The 20,423-nt window shown below is 39.0% G+C and overlaps 1 protein-coding gene across 2 annotated transcripts in view; it reads right to left on the reverse strand.

Moving 5' to 3' along the window:
* Positions 1 to 1,630: 1,630 nt before the first annotated feature.
* Positions 1,631 to 20,423, reverse strand: part of cntn3a.1 (contactin 3a, tandem duplicate 1) — a 75,136-nt gene continuing 56,343 nt past the window's right edge. For both annotated transcript variants that reach the window (XM_086141458.1, XM_086141457.1), the window contains exons 13-23: positions 16,407 to 16,582; positions 14,232 to 14,349; positions 12,689 to 12,847; positions 12,364 to 12,513; positions 11,065 to 11,135; positions 10,020 to 10,254; positions 7,556 to 7,671; positions 7,196 to 7,382; positions 6,189 to 6,301; positions 4,420 to 4,588; positions 1,631 to 3,066 (exon numbers count right to left, since the gene is read on the reverse strand). In XM_086141458.1, the coding sequence (XP_085997584.1) occupies positions 2,975 to 3,066; positions 4,420 to 4,588; positions 6,189 to 6,301; positions 7,196 to 7,382; positions 7,556 to 7,671; positions 10,020 to 10,254; positions 11,065 to 11,135; positions 12,364 to 12,513; positions 12,689 to 12,847; positions 14,232 to 14,349; positions 16,407 to 16,582 (1,586 nt within the window). In that variant the 3' untranslated portion in view covers positions 1,631 to 2,974. The remainder of the gene's footprint in view (positions 3,067 to 4,419; positions 4,589 to 6,188; positions 6,302 to 7,195; positions 7,383 to 7,555; positions 7,672 to 10,019; positions 10,255 to 11,064; positions 11,136 to 12,363; positions 12,514 to 12,688; positions 12,848 to 14,231; positions 14,350 to 16,406; positions 16,583 to 20,423) is intronic.

Raw genomic sequence — 20,423 nt, forward strand, 5'->3', positions numbered from 1 at the left:
TATTTAAATTTTTAAATAAATAAATGTAATACATTTAAAAAATAAATTTGAATAAATTAATTTTTGGCATTTTACTTCACCTCTAACATCATTCATGATCATATATGTACATATTTATATATATGTATGTATATATATATCCATGATCATGTCGGTAAATGTACCGACATAATTTCGTATGCAATCATCACTACAAATTTAACCAAAGGAAAAAGTAAGGAGTTTCAATATTGATTGAAAATACTTACTAAAATATATAAAGGAAATGGTTTGGTGGGCTGGATTGAAAAAAGAGAAACGGCGCTGGATGTGACCCACGAGCCGTAAAATGCCCACTTCTGACCTAATTTGATGTCAAGGGGGCCAGATAACGTAATTACCAAGAAGTAACGCTCAATCCAAATTTTTCCTGGGTTTTAGTGTAAAGGAGAATAGCTGAATTATAAAAATCTTTATATGCAATGAACTGTTCCTTCAAAAAATACATAACGAACAACCTGAGAGTCATGAAGAAAAGTAAGTGCAATTTCAACACCACTATGCTTCAGTTCTGTGTTCTCAGTTCTCTGTGTATTTTGTTGTATTTTTCTCCATGGCGAGTCTCACGGTGGCACCAAAACTTGCCACATCCAAACCAAGCATACCGGTTTCTTATTGACCTCAAAGAACAAATAAGAAGTAGTCCATCTTTCTTGGAAAACCCTATCAACTTTTCTCTTTTTTGATATCGACATCTTGCTAATGAGGCTGTCGGAAAAACAGGAAGATTTATAGCAATAGGCAAAAATGCTATCTACCGACCCGGAAGTCACATTGCTGCCATCTGCTGTACGTTCTGAGTTAAATAGTGTTTTGCCATGTTGCTAACACTGACTAAAACAGTCCACCTCTAACACACAATATAGGAGCTGCATTTTTATTTTAAAAAGTAGTTCATGATTTTTATGTACTTTTTCAAATTGTAGATTTATTCCACGGGCCGGATTGGATCCCCGGTGGGCCAGTACTGGCCCGCAGGCAGTACATTTGACACCCCTGATTCAACTAAATAGTGTTTCACAAACAGAGTGTGAGAACTCGATAAAAATATTTTCATATTAAGTCTGTGGTATGTCACTCATCTGGTGTGGTTTAATGCAATGATTTGTTGTGAGGGACCAGGAGGAGAGAATGAGGGTAGATATCCACATGCGCGCTGTTTACTTTCCAAAAGCCCTCTTTAATGTTTCCTAATCAGAAATGCATTTTAGTGGAATGTTGTTTTTTTTTCTCAAACTTTTATATCAATTGTTGTTCATGATTCTCAGAATAAACTTATTTGTGTCCCAGGAGACATCACCACCAAGAAGGCCTTCTTTGAATTTTCCACATATTGGGGTTAGAAATAATCACTGCCCTGTTTTGTAGCATTCTCATCTTAAAACGCAACTGGGAACTGTGTAGATGGCGTCCTCATTACAACCTGTAACCAGAGTTGGGGCCTGCCACCAAAACAAAAACATTTTTGATTTACAATGGTCTGTTTCAGCATCTGCTCCAAATTCCTAAATTCTGTGGTTTAATGGTAAAGGAAGCCACAATAGCGTTTTAAATCAGTTGCCTCCTCTTAATATCAATGATGAGAATGAGGAAAATGATATTATGTTTATTAAAAGCAGGTTGATCCGTCCGGACATCCTAAGCAACAAGTACATATGGAGATCAATGTCATGCCAAATAGCAGATGACAGTAAAATACCATCCCTACTTTGTAATAAGCTATGCTAGAAAAGTCATTAATCACTTTCACTTGTACTGTATTAACAATCCTCATCATGGCAGACAGGAAGAAGGCATGTTGTTACTGAGCCCAAATTACCCCAAAATATTATCTAAAGAGCAATAAAAGAAAAAAAGGTCTGACCAAAGCACGCTCTTAATTTCTTCATAAATAAAAGTATAGCTCAGTCAAAAAGTTTCCGTGAACAAAGGACAATGTAATTGAAACTGTCTCTTGAATAATAACAACATGGGTAATAATCATAAGACTTAAGGCTCATTTGGGACCTGAGGATTTCATACATACAGTGTACAACAATGCGGGTCACACTGCTTAGAGAGCCTTTCCTATGCACTTGGTGAGAAAGGATGAGGGAAAAAGGGCAAGACATCATTCAGTCGACACAAGTTGGCTGTTAACAATGGAGCTCACGATAGGCGCACACATGTCTTCTCACCACAATGCCACAATACCTTTGGTTCAGATTAGTTCCATGGCATCTCTGTTGATCATTTGATGTCATGTGATGTAATGTGTATACATGAGAAAAAAAATTCTGGCAAAGTTACAAAGGTCCCAAATTCTAGTTTTTCATGAAGCAATCAGGGTCAACTCTTTTTTTTTGGGGGGGGGGTTAGTAATTGTTAAATTTACTTTTCAGATGGTCTCAAAAGGAAGTCTCAAGAAGGGGGACATTTGTTGTCTTGAACCAAGCTTGAATAAACTGTCGCTTCTCCAGGTACTACCTTTGTAAGTGCTTCTAGTCTCCCCATCCCAGAAAACCACAGATAAAATCCCATCCTTCAGGGAAAAGCCAGTGGCAGAGACATATCAGTTTTACAGAACCTGTACAGTAACCCAGAGAAAATGTACACACGTCCCATTTTGTATACATGCCGCTGGGCCTCCGAAGTGACATAATGAGAGTATCCACTGGTTTACCACAGAGGAAAGAAAGCAAGATCTTCAAACTTCACGTTGCCGATCCTGTTTCGCGAAAGCAGTGTCCGAAAAAAGATGGTTTCTTTCAGCGACTCCTCGGCGGAAATGCAGGAAAAATTGTGGTCTTCGCAAAGAGATCTTTGTCAAAGGGAGAGGAAAGTCACCATAGGGTAGCGAGCAGGTAGAAAAAAGTAGCTCTTGGCCTTTTTGTCTTTAACCCGCTGTTTCTCCTCTGAATATGCGGCTGCAACACTTGCTTCCTGCAGATGTTTGTCATAGTACAGTCCTGGTTGTAAGGATGACGGCGGCAAGACTGACCAGAGGAAGTGTTGGAGATTCTGGTGCCTCTCCTGCAGCTACAGAGCCTAAAATTGACAAGCAATAAGTCAAGGTTTAACAGTAGCCTCTGGCACTACTAGCCTGTACACAACCCTAATAGAATTACTTTCCAAACTTGACAGGGGATGACTCGTGCACGGGGGGGTTGAGCGAACGTGAGTGTGAGTCTACATGAGAGTCAATAGATGGCACTAGTGTAATGTGTTCCATTATTATACAAATACGCTTCCAGAGATGATGTGTAGATGCCGAGAAATCTTGTTTTAAAAAGAAAACAGATCCACAGCTAGGCCACTTCAACACGGTTTGAAGAACCATCTGCTGCAGGTTTAAATCGATTTCTTTCTTTTTTCTTTTTTCTTTAATATATCACAGTGTGTGTGAAACAGACAACTCTTTAGCTGCTTAAGAACACTGAAAGCACAGATTCTCAATTTTAAAATTAGATGAGAGAAGGCTTATGAGAAGAGTTAGAGAAACAAATGAGCCAATCAGCAGCCTCAAGAAAAACTACAGGAAGTCTACTAGATTTCCTTCGGTTGATGAAAACAGATACACAGACATTTTTTGCACACTTTAGTGTAAATTATAAACTTACTCATATTTATATTTAGCAATACCATTCGTATGTCAAAGCATGTAAGGAAGTGGGGTTGAAAAAAATTGGTGCAAAAAAATTGTAAACTTAAAGTAAAATTAAAATATACAGTTCAATTTGTACTTGGGTTTTAGACTGAGCAAAACAAACATATATATATATATATATATATATATATATATATATATATGTATATATGTGTGTGTGTGTGAAAAAAAAAAAATATTTGCGTGTTTTTGTGTGTGTGTTTTAAATAGAGAAGTCTAAAATAATTAATGTTTTGTTTCCATTTCATGTTGTGCAAACCAGGAGTGAGTCAGCAGGGCCAAGTAACAGTCAGTTACGTGGATGAAGAGGTGAAGTTGCATCCTGCAGCTTTCCATCAAACTGCTCTGTGTGGCTGCTACCTCTAGTTCTATCATTTCACACTGATCTGCTGTCAAAAAACTCTGAAAATCAAAGTTGCCTTATCACAGAGTTTCTAAATTTTATTTTAGAAGGGATACCATACATTACAAAAACATCTATTAATTAATGTTGTTGTTTTTTTTTTTTGGGGGGGGGGGGGGGGTAGATGTTGTCAAAGTCACAATGTATTTTATTTAGCCGTGTCTTTGAAATTGCTGTTTTTCACAACCATGCAACATCAATTCTGTCTTAGCTTTTACCAAGATTGAATGGATAAAGACTTGACAGTGGTGTTATTAAATGATGTGATTTTTGCAGCAAGAGCTCACAAATTTGACATTATTTTCATGTTTCCTGTGTCAGACTGCCCTACCTGTTATCTTGGGAATTGTTATTTGACGGCTACTGCTGCCCTCTCCACCTTCACTGAAAGGTTTAATCTGGATGACGTAGTCCTGGTTGACGGGCAGTGACAACTCTAAGGAAGTGGTGTTGGTCTTCACCACGCTAGGATGACCATGTTTGTCCTGGCTATAAATCACCTTCAGGAAACAGATGGGACAAAGACAGCAAGGCAAGAGGGATGGGGGGGCAATGTCACTCCAAAGACAAAACAACATATTAGTAGGTTAAGACAATATAAAAAAAAAAAAGATCCTTAAGGATACGGTGACAAGAGAATCCCTGTTCATGTTTCTTTCAGATAGCTCCTTGAATTGCAACATGCTGCTTCGCAAACTGATAACAATGTATCTCACTGCACGTGGCAGTGCTGGGTGACCAGGCAGATGGAGCTGAGGTATAAAGGAAGGTATAAATGCTGGTGTCTTACATCACACGCTGGCCCTCATTTATCAGGTGAGTATATGTAAAAAAAGAAAAAAAAAAGAAGGTCCAGTCATCGTTTCGGTGACATGATCAGTTTGAATATCAAGGACTTGTCCGCATCTGAGGTGGGAGAACTACAATCAGCCTTATTTTCTGGTGGAAAACTTAAAAATATGGGCTAATATTCAAAAAAGAGCGAATAACAAAACTACTACTTTTAAAAACCAAATTAATTCCATATTACCCCAACAGATACAGAGATGTTCAAATTGCCTGTGACTAACATTTATATCCATAGAGGATATAAAATAATTCATTTCACTCATCCATCATTGTATTCGATGGTTTCGTCGGTGTTACCAACTCTCCTGTATAATTTTTATTGCTAGTGGCTTCAGGTTATATAAAACGCACCATTTATATGATATATAATTCATTCTCAATAGATGCCCATGCAGTCATTTCTGCCTGACATTGCTAAATAACTGGACAAGTAGAGGGAGCTTGAAGAGTAGAAGTCAGCTGTTTGTCTTATGTGACTGTTTGTAGTCATTACTGACAACCCCTTTAACCATTTCTCATTACATATTTATTTAGGTTTTTAATAACAAAGTTCTTAAATGACTGGCTGATGTTTTTATTCGACTTTATCATGTTACATCCAGTGCAAACGTACCTGTCTTTACTGTTTGCTAGCTTTCTTTATGCAAAACAATCCATTCATTTTTTTTTAATTCATTCATCCATGCATATATAGTCTATTGTGGTTATCCAGCACTCAGAGTTGGTGGTAGAGGTTGGGGGTCTGAGATAATGGATATCCAATTAAAAAAAGAATAATTCATTATCTATACTTTGTCCTGCAGTCAGGGGTTGCAGGAGGGCTGAAGCCTAACCCAGCTGTCATTGGGTGAGAGGAGGGGCTCACCTTGGACCGCCAGTCAATCACAGGTCCACATATCGAGATACACAACCATTCACTCTCATTCAAATGTCTGGGCAATTTTGTGTCTCCAATGAACCTACTGCATGTTTTTGGACTGTGAGAGGAAACCAGACAACCTTGAGAAAACCCACGCAGACACAGGGAGAACATGAAAACTCCACACTGAAAGGCATCCTGACGGATCCAGGGACCTTCTTGCTGTGAGGCGGAAGTACTAACCACTGCACGTAAACCAAGTAGGTCCGATAAAATCTAAAAACTAACGACAGATGCACCATTTCAGATTTTATATCATAATTTGTTAAGGCAGCTCAACTTTCTGAGGGTGAAACTGCTCCGACAGCACAGCGGAGAACATCAGTCTTTACCTTATAACCTGTAACTTCAGACTCATTCTCTAGCGCGTGTACTTGGTCCCACCTCAGGATGACCTTGGAGTTGGAAGTGTTCCACATGATTTTGACCGGGGCCTGGCTCGGCGCTATGGACAAGAGTGGGAGTGGGTGAGCGGGCAGGAGAAGGAGAAGCAGAGGTAGCGGAGGGAGGAAAACAACAAGCCAATCAGTCAATAAACATTACAGTCAAGAAGCAACTCAGCATGAAGGATATTTTTCATTATCATCCCACGGTTTGGAGATAACAATGACTCCAGCAGTCTATGAGTAGGAGTGGGAACAAGAATGTTTGTTTTAGTGGAGGGGGTTCGGTGGAGGGGGGAGCAGCTGGGAATACAGGAGATATGCAAAATGTTCAATGGAAACTTTATCAATATGCTGCTCAAAGACATTCACGAGTTTCATGACAGTAATCTAACTCTCAGAGAAACAAAGAGTTTTCGAAAACCAAATTACAAACCATTCAAAGAACCGCATCAGTGATGTAAAAACACTAACGAGTTGAAAAGATAATTAGCCGAGTTCCGGCACTGAACTCCAAATTAAATACCAGATCAGTATCGGATTTCCAAAATCAATTTGGTTGTGATCCTTACGTCATGAAATGAGAGGCTAATTTTGACAGTGAAATTGATTTTCGGCACCAGCTCGATAGTAGCGGCACACATCATGACATCATGTGTAGGCTGCTCAAATGTAAACCGAATCACATATGCGCTACATGTAAGACTTGTTTTGGATATCTCGCACTTTTATGATATTTTTAGTATAGCATGATTTTGCTGATAGCAAAATACAAAACAGAATGAAGGCTGGTACATTCACTCTGTTATTTCTTTTCCCCAGCACTTCATTGTGTTGCATGGTACAAGTGACATGAAATGCACTCCTACCAGCCATAGAAGAACAAAAAGAAAATGCAGAGGGAGGACTCTGAATACAGTCCGTTGCCAAATGTTTGTTGTAATGTCACTTCTTACGGGGCTTCTTGGTTGTGACATTGACTGTGCTGCTCTGGGGACCCACTCCGGCACTGTTATAGGCCCGGAGGGCCACGTAATAGGTGCTGCTCCCTTCCAGATCTTTGATGAGGACCGATGTTTTATTCCCAACTGTCCTAATGACGCTGGCGGCATCCTGCTTCTCCTTCGTACCCCAGTACCGTAGCTGAGGAAACAGACCAAAAAGGAAACAAACAAAACTTCAATCAGGGTCTAATTATTAAAACTTAAATCTCTACATTTCTTGACCTGCTTCACGGAAATTCTGGCACACTGTAGCTCGATTCAATCTATTTGAATGGTTCCTATTACGTAAGTGTGCCAGACTGAGGTTCTCACCTCGTAGCCCAGGATACGTCTGCGGTTGTTACTCCAGGGCAGCGGCTTCCAGGAGACCTCTACCTCGGACGCTGATAGACTTCTCACCCTCAACCTCCCTGGAGCTCTGGTAGGCTCTGAAACATACACAGTGAAGTCAGGACAGGGAACAATATATGGATTCACTTTTACCGCGTACAGCAGCGGACAGAAACCTATGGCTCGCGAGCCATATATGGCTCTTCCGGTGACGGCGTATGGCTATCAGATAGCCGACTAGTTTATCCGCGTCAACCCTCAGAACGGAAAAGATGAGGAAAAGAAAAAAGGGGATGATTACCGTGCACTCCGGGCTGCGTGGACAGAGAAATTTGCATTTGGATCTGCGCTACGACTTTTATGGCTCTCCCAGTCAAAAAGGATCCCGACCCCTGGCGTAGAGTATTACCGTAATGTATGTTTTGACAGCTATCTTCAGAGTGAATGCACCAACATAAACTTATGGAAATAATGTTGAAATCTTACGGTAAATTTCAAAGTAAATTTACAATTTAAGTCAGTTTACAGCAATCTTAATATGACTCCTTTTCATAATAGGTGCCAGCGAGTCACCGAAGTGCAATTGAAGTCATTGCAACGCAACGGCATGCCTACTTACACCATTACAGTAAGTTACCCCCTCTCCCAAAATTCTGCATTTTGTGAGAGCGAGAGACGGTGCAGTGAGAGGGGACAACAGGCTAGGCTACCCTCTGGAGCAAACTCATTTGGTTCCCTTGTGTCTAGGATCTCATTCTGTCAGTCACTACATGGGAAAGTTCGCCCCGAGGGCAGTGCTGGAAAGGGACTAAACTTGCAAATAATTGGATTTATCCTCCGCACTTTCTTACATTAGGGCTTGTTGGCACTGGTTTCTAGTAAATAGGCTGCCCCCAATTGGTTTGGAATGGGAAGTCCAAAGAGTCAACTGGCCCATATCCCACATAATGTATATTCCCCTTTCAAGCTCTTTTGGTTAATCTCACTGACTTAATAATTATTATATCACTTACATGGGTTCTAAATGTTCATATCTACAAAATGAAAAACAAATTAGTATATATTTTTCTTTTTCTGGGGGATATCCTTAATGATTTTACAAAGTAATATGCAGATGTTGCCAAATCTTGTCGAGGAAACTGAACTTCCTTTTTCTTTTTAAAGATGTTCAATCTGAGACTTCTTTTGTTCCCACAGACTGGGGAGAATTTCCATTATAGAACTGCTGAGGTTAGGATTGGGCGTGGGTTTGTTATGTTAATGAGTGAGTTGTTTTGCAGCAACCAGGTTGAATGGGGTTGCTATGCTATTGTGTGCATTGTTATGTGTGTGTCATTTTGAGGAACTGAGATACAAATACCAGACACCCACTCTGGAATCTGAACAGGTAATTGAATAAATAATTTGAACAGAAAGTCCAAAGACAGATCAACACAAATGGTAGATGAATGGATGAATAGATAGATAGATAGATAGATAGATAGATAGATAGATAGATAGATAGATAGATAGATAGATAGATAGATAGATAGATAGATAGATAGATAGATAGATAGATAGATAGATAGATAGATAGATAGATTATTTTGTCATAGCAGCCAGGTGCACACATATGTACACACACGCAGAATGAGATGGATTTTTAATAAACAACTATGAATAAACTGAACATTTTGCATGGCGGGCAGGAGTTGTTAGGTGTAATTACTTAATGAACCCTCTCAAGTTGGACCAATGCCCAACCCCAACCCTAGCAGTTTTACCGGAAAACTCCCCACAGTCTGTTAGAACTAAAGGATGCTATCGGATTAGGGAGGTGGAACATCTCCAAGAGGTCCATTTGTCACAACAAGATTTGACAACAACTGAGCAGAATGACTGAAAACCTTCACAGACAGGTCAGAAGTAGACCTTATTCTGTCTTCTTCTTGTCTGTGTATCCAAACAATAGGATCAGGTAGTATCACACAATAACTACTCTAATTGCGTTATAAAAATGCACATGCACATAAACAAAATGATAGAAAAGAAAAAATACATTGAATAAACCTCGAAATGAATGAAAAAAACCACGGGTATTGTTTATATAAATAAAACCTGCTTGACATCAAAAAGCATGACCAGGATGACCCTGATTGCAGAATATGTGGTGATGAATGAATGAGCATATGATGAAACTTAAGTATGATTGGGCTTGAAGCAAAACTTAATATTTAGGAGAAGAGAAACAATATAATTTAGAAAAGATTTGGTGATGCACAGACCCACATTTTGTCATGAAGGACAAAAACACCTGTTTCATTAGATCTTACATCCTCCTCAAAGGTATGCAACAGCCATAAAGCCAAAAAAGAGCAGCTCTCAACGCGAGCTCTTAATTCCATTGAGTGTTGGGAGTTTCCGCGGTATTTTCACAAAAATGTTGCGTAGTTGTAAATGCACACACCTTCTTCTGCGGAGTAGATGGTGGTCAATGGACTGAACGGGCCTTCGCCATTATTGTTGTAAACTCCAACTTTGATTTGGTAAGGGGAGAAGGAAGGGATGCTCTCATTCTTGAAGACATATCTCGAGGCATCTGGGGATGTGACGGCAGCCTGCATCCAGCCCTGCGCTCCAAGTGGGCGGAAAGCCACCACGTAACCAAAACCTGGACCGCTTTGCAGCTCCTCAGGAACAGGCTAAGGAGGAATGAGATGACTCAGAGTGACGAATCAACAGAGACAGCCAAGACTGATCTCTAAGTTATTAATACTTAAAAGAAATGCTCTCTGGGCACTTAGAAGAATTGTGCTGAGGGGAATAGTGTACTTGGAAACATTGCATGTATTTGACGCTTTCTGGTTGAGCAGCTTAATATTGATAAATGAAAGAAACAGTGATAGGGGGGTCAGGTGGGAGGTTAGTGTGTTTGCTCTGGATTACTGTTAAATAAATCTCGGATAATATGATAATCATTGTCTTGTAACAGCTATGTTTTCTGGTAATCTATCCATCCGTTATCTAGCGCTTATCCTGTATTTAAGGGCGCTGGGATGCAGCAGCCTATCCCAGCTGTCATTGGGCAAAATACGGGGCACATCCTATACTGGTCACCAGTCATTTGCAGGTCTATATACAGAGACAACCATTCTCTCTCTCATTCACACATCTGGGCAATTTTCCACTTTATTGCAATGACCCTCTTGCATGTTTTTGGACTGTGGGAGGAAACTGGAGAACTTGGAGAAAACACACATTGACACAGGGAGGATCTCCTCAAAGCAAGGCCCCTTTTAGGAATCAAAACGGGGTATTTTGTGCTGTGAGGCAGAAGCGCTAACCAGCATGTTTTGTAGTTTTCCGATTATATATTGAGGAATTAATAAAACATTAAAAAAAAAAACAAAAAAAAAAAAACACAATTATTTCAGTCCAATTCAAAGACAAAAATGATATTCAGACGTGGTTACTGTACAAACATCAATTAATGCATCTAAATGCTTCTTTACCTCCCAAGTGATGACCAGCTCTGAGCGTCCTCCACCTCCACCATTCACCTGAGCTGGAGTCACCTTTGGGGCTAAAACATCAACAACAGTTATGATTTAGTATCTGCAATTAAAAATAAAAGATTTATGGTCATATGTGACACATACAGATTTGAACATACACATGTGCGGCACACACACATGCACACACACACACACACACACACACACACCCACAAACACATCTATTAAATACCACACCAATTGATTTGGGTAATTTCTTATTATTTTTTATCTAATAGTTCAGTTGAAATAACTCTCAAGTTGGCATGAATGTAGTTTATATGGGTTTAAATAAGGTTTTTAACATACATTTATCATCTAATATAAATGAGATAGAGACTGTATATAATCAAATTCAAGGCGTATCCTGGCAGCTATTCTGTCAACGGCAAATATTGAACTGTTTTCCACATAATCAGTATAATATTGGACTGTGATTAGATAAATGATTAGAAATGCTAGCAGCTGACTATGCCCACTAGCCAAAGTTAGAACTACCGAAATCTCATCCAAATAACTGTCATACTATAGGAGAGAATAATAAAAATCATGCACATGATGCATTTATGAACGATTTCAGTTTCCCTGAGATTTAACAACAAATTAAATGGATTTTCTTTCCACTGGAATTTCCAAATACACACATTTACGTTACTTTCTTTTGAAGACTGCATTATAACATAATCATTCTTATTCTTTGACTTTATCACTGCATTGCTGTTTCTTGGTGCATATGGTCACATTTTTGGAAGACTTCACTAACTACATGCTTTTGCATTAAGGTGGATACTTTTGCAAATGACCAAAAAAATAAATGACCCAACTGTTCTGTTTAGCAGTCAAAAGTACAATATGATCAAAAAAGATTTAAAACACTGGCTTCCACTCAGCTAAAGAGCTCTGGGGGCTCTACTTATTGTGAATCTGTTGCTTCATGTGAACATTTATATATTCAAATGTATTTATAGCCTTTTGCTGGAATGTGTGTATTGTCTTCTATTGAATCAATAGACCAGGATATTGACATTTACAATATTAACTGCTGCATTGTTCTGATACTGGATTAAGAGGCATCGTCTTTCTATCAGCAAGTCTCCAAATGCACTGCGGACAGCAAAGTAGGAATTTCACTGCACAGGGAAACACGTTTCTACACTGTACATGTGACAATAAACACTTTGAATCACTTGAATATCTTGAATTCCTGAACGTTTTGGCGTCACCGCCGAGGAAATGCGGGGAATCTGCGGTACTCACCCATGTCTTTGGTGCGGGCCTTTTCGGAGGGTTTGCTGGGTTCTCCTGTGCCAATGCTATTTGTCGCCAGGACTCTGAACTCATACTCCACCCAGGAACTTAAGTCAATGACAGTGGCTGATAGCTGTTTCCCGCCCAACAACTCAGGAACTGAGAGATATTGCAAAAAAAAAAAAAAAAAAAACGTTTCACTAACCCCTGCAAGAAGTTAGCTGAACTGGTGATGAATTGTTAACATCATTTGTTGTGTTTCTTTTGGAACACCTTAGCTATTTGTCTTCCTTAACAAAGTTTTTACACAACAAGACTATAGATTCACACCAACCTGTGGTGACAGCTTGCCACCCCAGAGAGAATGGCGTACGGGCCTGGATGGTGTAGCTGAGGATAGGGCTGTGGTTGTCCGTCCCAGGGCCCCAGGACAGAGCGGCGGTGGTCTCTGTCATCTCATTCACATGACAGTCCACAGGAGGGCCTGGGGGTCCTACAGGAATATTTAATCAGACTTTATTAACACAGTGTGATTTATGATATAGATAAATCAATACGAGAAAAATCCAAGTGGGTCGGACATGACCAGTAGTTACAGAAGGTTTGAGAACGTCACCAAGCTTGTCGTATAGCAAATCACGTGCTAAACACATGATCAGTATAAGTGACTTTGAAGAACACAATGTTGTCAAATCGTGTTCCTCAAATGCAGCTTAATGTTCTGTTGCTTGGGATGCGTTAAATGATCAACATGATGAACAGCAGTGGTTCCCAACATTAGACTCGACATTCAGACTGGCTCAAAGGATTGGCACAGTTAAATAGGGGATAATGAGATGATTAACTGCACAGGGGAGGATATAAATATTCATATCCTTTTCTATTACATAAGCAGTAACTATATTTTGGGTAGCTTATCCCCTGTGACATGCCTGATCATTTTAATTCCGCTGAAATGAGTGGCTGGAATTTACTATTTAAGAAAAAATGATATGGGGATACCCATACTCTGAGAAATTTTACAGGTCATGAATGTCAAATGGCCGAAAAAGACAACAGTGGTTCATTTTAAGGGTCAGAGGGCGAACTTATTTGGCAAGCAGCGATAATCATTTGATATTGAGGGAGACAAGGGTACACCGTGTTTGAAAAGATGAGAGCTCTCACACGAAGTGAGTGCTGAAGTGAAACTTGTAATAAATCGTTCAATAAAAAATTCAGCTTCAGTGATCTTAAATGTTGCTGCTTCTGTAGCAAGAGCCACCATCACTTTGATTGACAACCATTCTCTCGACCCTATAAATTGGACCTGAAGGCGTAAGCGATTATAGAGCCAGTTAAGGTCCTGGGTAAAGATTTACAGGGTGCCGCACCGAGGATTGTACATCACCATATAATAATAAATAATCTGACATTAACAAAAATTTTGAAATGTAAGCATTTTTATTTCAAGTGGGCACTTAAGTATCATATTTATATCAAAATGAGAATATGAAGACGAACCTCAATCAAAATTAGAATTGTTTTTTGAAGTGCTTAATAAATGAAATTGATGATGACGACAGTTGAGTGCGATAAACAAAGTCCTCTTTATTTTGTCAGTCGTTCTTTGTTTACCGAAGATGCACTGGTACCACAGTGCGGGAGTGGACGGGGCCCCTTTGGGGAGTTCTGCACCATCCTATGAGCCTGCCTCTTAAAAATGATAGTTCATCCCAAACTTTCCACATTGTCATTCGAAGTTGGTCAGCCCTTGGGGACCGCCTTCTTGCCTGGGGCCCCGAGCAATTGTCTGGCTTGCCGATTGGGACTCCAGCATCTCTACTTACAGTACGTCGGTATTTTTGAACGTGTGCGTTCTGAAGGTACACTCTTACCTCTCACGACCACATCGGTGGCGATTGACACACTGTCCACCTTGGTTTGAACAGCACATGTATATTTCCCAGCATGCCTCAGCTGAATATTACGAATCATGATGTCACCGGCAGAGCGCTGTGAATGTGGTTAATAAAAAGAGGGAAAAAAAACAGCAGAATATGAAATGTTATGCTGAAGCCTAATGTCTGCAAAAAATAAAGAGCAGAAAATTTGATTTATTTATTAGCATTTAAATGATTGCATTATGAAGTCAAAGATACAACAACAAAGTCCAGGGACAGATGGTGTTTAAGTGCATATACCCAAGATTGCTTGGGAGATGGCTTTTTAAGGAAGCATTAAAAGCATTTTTTTTTCCAGTTCAATCTATTCCATTCACTCAGATTTCATTAACTCCGCATACGGCCATTCAATGTCAAGCAAATTATTTCCTTCCAGTACTCAAGTCAGAGCAAACCTCAAGTTGTTTTCTTATCTTTGACAGAAAGCTACAAGTATGAAAAAATTATGAGCATCCATAATTACTTTGATGTAAAAAGGATGCTAAAGTCATTCACTCAGAAGTATGGCTTATAAAGCAGGAAGAAAAGAACCTGAAAACTTGTTAATAACGTCCCATGTACGAGGTGAAATACCATTTAAGTGAGTTCAATAGGCTTCGGCTCGATAATTGATTGTGAGCTTTTTTCTTTGAATTAAGTGTAAAAACGTACTAATTTAGCGGTCACGGCACAAGTGCATTTTATAGTTGCATAGTTGGCTAAAGGCTTTCCACAAATGATATATCAAGCAATTCGTTTCTAATACAACAGCGTTTTCTGAATATAGAGAATGTGCCTTAAGCTGCAAGAACTGAGAAAGGACAGGGTAGTTAGAGCCAACAAAGAGCTGCCATGATACTCTTCTAGGATATGCATTTGTCTTCCTTAATTACCTTATATTATAAAGTAAAAGATTAACAAGAAAAACAATTTTTTTCACAGAAGCGCAATACTGAAGTTCACACTTCAAGTTTATTTAAGGAACGATATTAGAAACTTATGGTATTACAGTGACAAACTAAACCTCAATCAATTTTTCACAGAAAATATACCTAATAAGTTGTTTAGGGAATTAATGCGGGTATATATACAAAAAAAACAACACGTCGGTGATCTAATATAATTATTGTAGCACAAGCATAACTATTCATGATGATACTTAGGGTGATTTTTAAATTATTTTTGCTTGTCATTTATCACTGCATTATTTTCCTTACAAATTACCCTTACATGCCAGATAACATCAGATAAAGTAAGGAACAAGGACACATTAAGATATCTGACCACGGCATGTCAGGGTGCCAATGCAGAGGAATCCTGTGTTCAAATGACCTTCACTGTGAATGTTTCGACAGCTATGTAACTATTTTTGCTGTGCATTGGCATGTTGAATCAAAAAAAAAAAAGGGGGAAAAGACAGCCATCTCCACGACTGCTCTTTCTAATTAAATGAGAAACATTGCTAAGATCAAGCGTAATGCATGGTAGAGCATTGGGTAATGGATTCCTTGGCATCTGTTCATGTGAACGGGGGTGTTACTAACAAACAAGAGAGGCAGACACAGACTCTAGTTGTGTAGGCCTTCTTATCAGAATGATTTCTTATTAAAAAAAACATGTTGAATACTTTGCTTTCTAAAAAGAGGGTGTTGGCAACTGGACCAAATTAAGCCATTGAAATTGAAATAATGATTTTACTGAGAAAGAACAAAGTTCGACTTCCCAGGAACCCATTTAAAAAAGACACTAATTCTTCAAGTTCTCATCATTATTACCTGTGAACGTGACAAATGGTTGCTCTGGTCCCTGAGTACCTGAACGATAATGAAGCTGACACCAGAATTTGGTATTTCAAATATATCGTTTTCATGTCGTGATAAATAGGTTACTGAGATGGTTCAAATATGTGTTTTAACTATCTTAATTCTTATTCAGAGTGTTTATTAACCCTAACCCTGCATACCATCAGAATCTTTTCAAAAATGTACTATTTTTATATCAGAGCTATTCCCAAAGCTCCATTGACAGTTATCGGTGCCAACCTACAGTTCTTTAAAATTAAACAAAACTAAATGGTTTTTTTTTTTATAAAACACCATATTTATTTTTCAGTTACATAGATACACTTACCCCACCGACTTTTTCAAAATAAGCCCCGGCACTTCCAAAGTGGATGAGTTGCTCATTGAAGAACCAGGTGAACTTGAGGTCAAGCGTTGGGTCGTGATAAACCTGGCATGGCAGGACTATGCTCTCACCCACTGTCACATCCAGATGACCGGCCGGACTGGTGATCACAGTTGGCTCTGGCAACAGGGAGCAGTAGTTTTGAAAGATATGTTTACTCCGTCCGAGAACGTCATCTTTGCTACCCGAGTATTAATCTATCTGTCTCAACCACATTAAGATTTGTATTATGTCCCTGTAAACATATAAAATAACAACATAAACATGTCACATTTAGAAACACAGTACCATCTCAACCACATCCTAGATATTAAATATACAGTGTTTCTTAGCATAAATTACTTTTGAGTCAGCCTGAGAGCTGATAATGCATCTCTTTCTTTGGATCTCATAAATTACAGCTGGTTCCAATATATCACTGAAGAAGCACAGCCGAGACACGAAATAAACAAATAAAAAACGCGGCCGACACTGTAGGTCAGACCCGAGTCTGTAATTTGGCTTTGTCGGGGCTGAGACAAAAAAGCATCCTATTCCACCCTTTAGCTCTGTGTGCATCAGCATAATCTTTGGTCCGCCTCAGCTGGGTATCTCATTCAGCAACACCGAGGTGCAGCGAATCTGGCAAAAGCTAAGAAGCACATACAACAGTCCTCTGTGAATTATGCATGCATGTCATAAACATCTAATGGACAGGAAAGCCAGTGCTGCATGTCAGGGTGAGTAGAGGTCTATATTCAGCTCTGTCAAAACAAGCCAGCTTGTTTATCAGGTACCCCCTAAGGAAAATCAGATGGTCATTGCGGTGCATTCCAGGTGAGTCTCGGGGAAGTTTTCGCACTAAATGCGAAATGAGCCCGGTGAAACTTTCTGCCTCCGATAGCAGAACTGTCACGCTCATTTCCTGTTATTTCTGGAGGGAATCTCGCATCCTACTCCCCTAATTCCTCACAGTGTGCTCTGTGGATGACTATTCTAACTCTGTGCAGCATACAGCGATGATGTTATAATGTATATATACAGTATGTATATATACAATAACATCATGTTATATATATATATATATATATATATATGTGTGTATATATATATATATATATATATATATATCAGTCATGCGCAGTCAATAGAGGCAGGGGGAGCTGGGCCTCACCTGTCATCATAGAAAGAAAAAAATGTAAAATGAAAAAATAAATTAGATGGTTTTATGTATTTAGTATTTAGTAAGTTTTTTCCACTCAACTTCACCATTTTTTTTCAAAATCGCTGAAAAAAAGTCACATTTACCATTCAAATATGAATAAGAGACATGCAGTGACACAGCAACCAGTTGAGCCCACTATGAAATAACATTTAACGTGCTAGCAGGCTATGCACTGAGACCGTATTGCTGTCTCTGTGTTTGTTACTATTAAAAAAAACACTTTTAATATATAAATTAAATTTCCATAGTTTAGCTGATGTGTATAATGTTTTTCGTCAACAACTGTAATGTGTTTCGTGTAATCATAAAATGACTGCGAGGAGACATTAAGTGAGGCACATAGTAACGGTGCCTCACGGTAGGGGGCACCGCTGATCCCGGGGATCCTTGTTACTACTCGGCTACAGAATAATAGAATTAGCAATAGCAAGCTACAGTAAACAGTTAGCAAGTCAAGTGCAGCCATCCAGTTATTTTTTTCCCGATCTAATCGGGCTGTATAGCTCACAAACGGTGAGGGGTGAATGTAAATCTCCTGGGCAGCTTCTCAACTTTTTGGCCCAGAAGGATCTCATTCAAACGGTTCCTAAGGCGACAAAGTTGCTTCGGCCGGTGGTCACCGTTCCGGCAACGACAGCATCGGTGGAGCGCTCATTCTCGGCACCGAAAAGACTCAAAACATACAGTCGGAACAGGACCGATCAAGGACGACTGTCTTCACTGGCAACGATTCCCATTGAGACAGAGACTTTTAAAACTGAAGAAAGATAAGGAAGACTTCTACAAGCGAGTAATCGATGCTTTTCTTGAGAAGGAGCGGCGCATGGACTTCATTTATAAGTAAAGGTATGAGATAATAACGTTTTTTTTATTAAATGTGCTTTTTTTCCCCATGCTACAATTTGTATATGTAAAGAATGCTGATATGATATTTTAAACAAAATACGTTAACTGCTGCCGATAAAACGGTGAATAAGGTAATCTGTAGGGTTCATACGTTTGTAAATCTGACTGTGATGACGTCAGTGCCCTTTACCAGCCATAAACCTCACCGCACGTCATGCTTATTTAAATCTATATACCATATATAGATTTAAATAAGCATGCTTTGTCGGGACATGTACTTATATTTCAAGCTCCCATCTTGGTTTGATGGTTACATTTGTTTGTATTATTTTTCTCTTACTATCTTTCCTATTTTGATTCATAATAAAGACAATGTGCCCCCCCCCCCAAAAAAAAAGAACCACTTGATTATTTTAGGCAGAGGATTCTGAGGTGTAGGTCTATTTTTGCAATAGTACTTGAGCGTGTTACACACATATCAACGGCTTTGCTTTGAAAACACAGATGAATCTCACCACGTAACAGCAGAGATGTGACTGAACATGGTAATGTCAAATGCATTAACCGACATCACGACTAATTTGGTAACGTTTCAATGCATCTTCCATTATATCCCCGGACTCGGCTTTCTGCTCAAATAAAGTCTCTCGGAGATGAAAAAACCAACTCCCGAAGGAACTCTGTATAATTTACACCTGGGACACCAAGTTTGATAGCATAATTTAAAATACTAATCATATAGGATAGTGCCAAGCAGTGGAGTACTTCACTATCCTACAAATTGACAGAAAATGAATGAATGAATGTGATCACGAATAGGGAGATTAGTTGGAAAACAGGCAGGCAAAAGGGCTGTGAGTACATTTCAGATCTAGATTACTGCATGGTGGGTAACATGGGTTGGACTTTTCTGCTTTGTTGATGCTGTGCATTGAATTATACAATGCCCAGGGACAAGTTAAAAGCGAGGTTTGACCTCAGATGTAATTGGAGTTGTTGTTATTCGGTTTGTAAGGAGCGCTGCTAAGTGGGAACAGTAAAATGATTCAACTGCAACGCAATAACATCGAAGACTCTTTTATTGTCTTTTGTCTTTATTGCTAAAACAATACTTTTATCCAACTTGTGATCCTGCCCTTTGGCCATCTATTTTGGTGAGTGGTCAATAACAGTATATTCATAATTACTGGTTTCATCTATTTCACCTTTTGATACATTTTTATTTTTACTCGCTTTTTTTTCATTCTAAATCTATTTCTCTGGCCACTTAAGTCCTTGTGTCTAATATTGTTTTCTGTTATATTTCATTTGTCCATAATCAGTCCAGTCACGCATCTGAACAGAGCTTTCAAAGTCATTGTTGGTCTCCGAAAGACATACAGTTCTGAATAACTGATGAAGCATTTGAGGAGTTTTCTTCCAAAATAAAATGCTATTTAAAGAGACTGATGGAATGAAATGATTAATCCATTCATAGAAATAAGGATACTTTTGCTTTTACTATAACCTTCACGAAACTTTTATTCATGTTATTTCACAAATTATCAAATATTAAAAAGTGCACAACTTGAAATCAGCCATGCTATTTCATGGAATTACTTTGAAATGTAATGCAAAGTCGTATCAGTTTGAGGAGTACATAAATACATAAATGCCTTTTTTTTTTTTTTAAAACCCCTCTGACTAATATTAAGCACACACGCACACACTAACAGCTTCATTTGTACATGTAAAGAAACTGGGGTGGCAGAAGGGTGGTGGTGGTGATGGTGGAGGGTTGGGTGGGGCAAAGCTGGACTTCGACAGAACTGATTTGCAATTCAAAAAACATGCAAAGTTGAATCACCAAAAGGCATTTTAATAGAGCGCTGTTGTTGACTCTGCTCTTTAGAAAGAGCTAGAAAAATTCA

The sequence above is a fragment of the Fistularia commersonii genome, chromosome 34, assembly GCF_037954325.1.
Source record: "Fistularia commersonii isolate RoL2024-O1a breed Wild chromosome 34, RoL_Fcom_v1.0, whole genome shotgun sequence".
Lineage (NCBI taxonomy): Eukaryota > Metazoa > Chordata > Actinopteri > Syngnathiformes > Fistulariidae > Fistularia > Fistularia commersonii.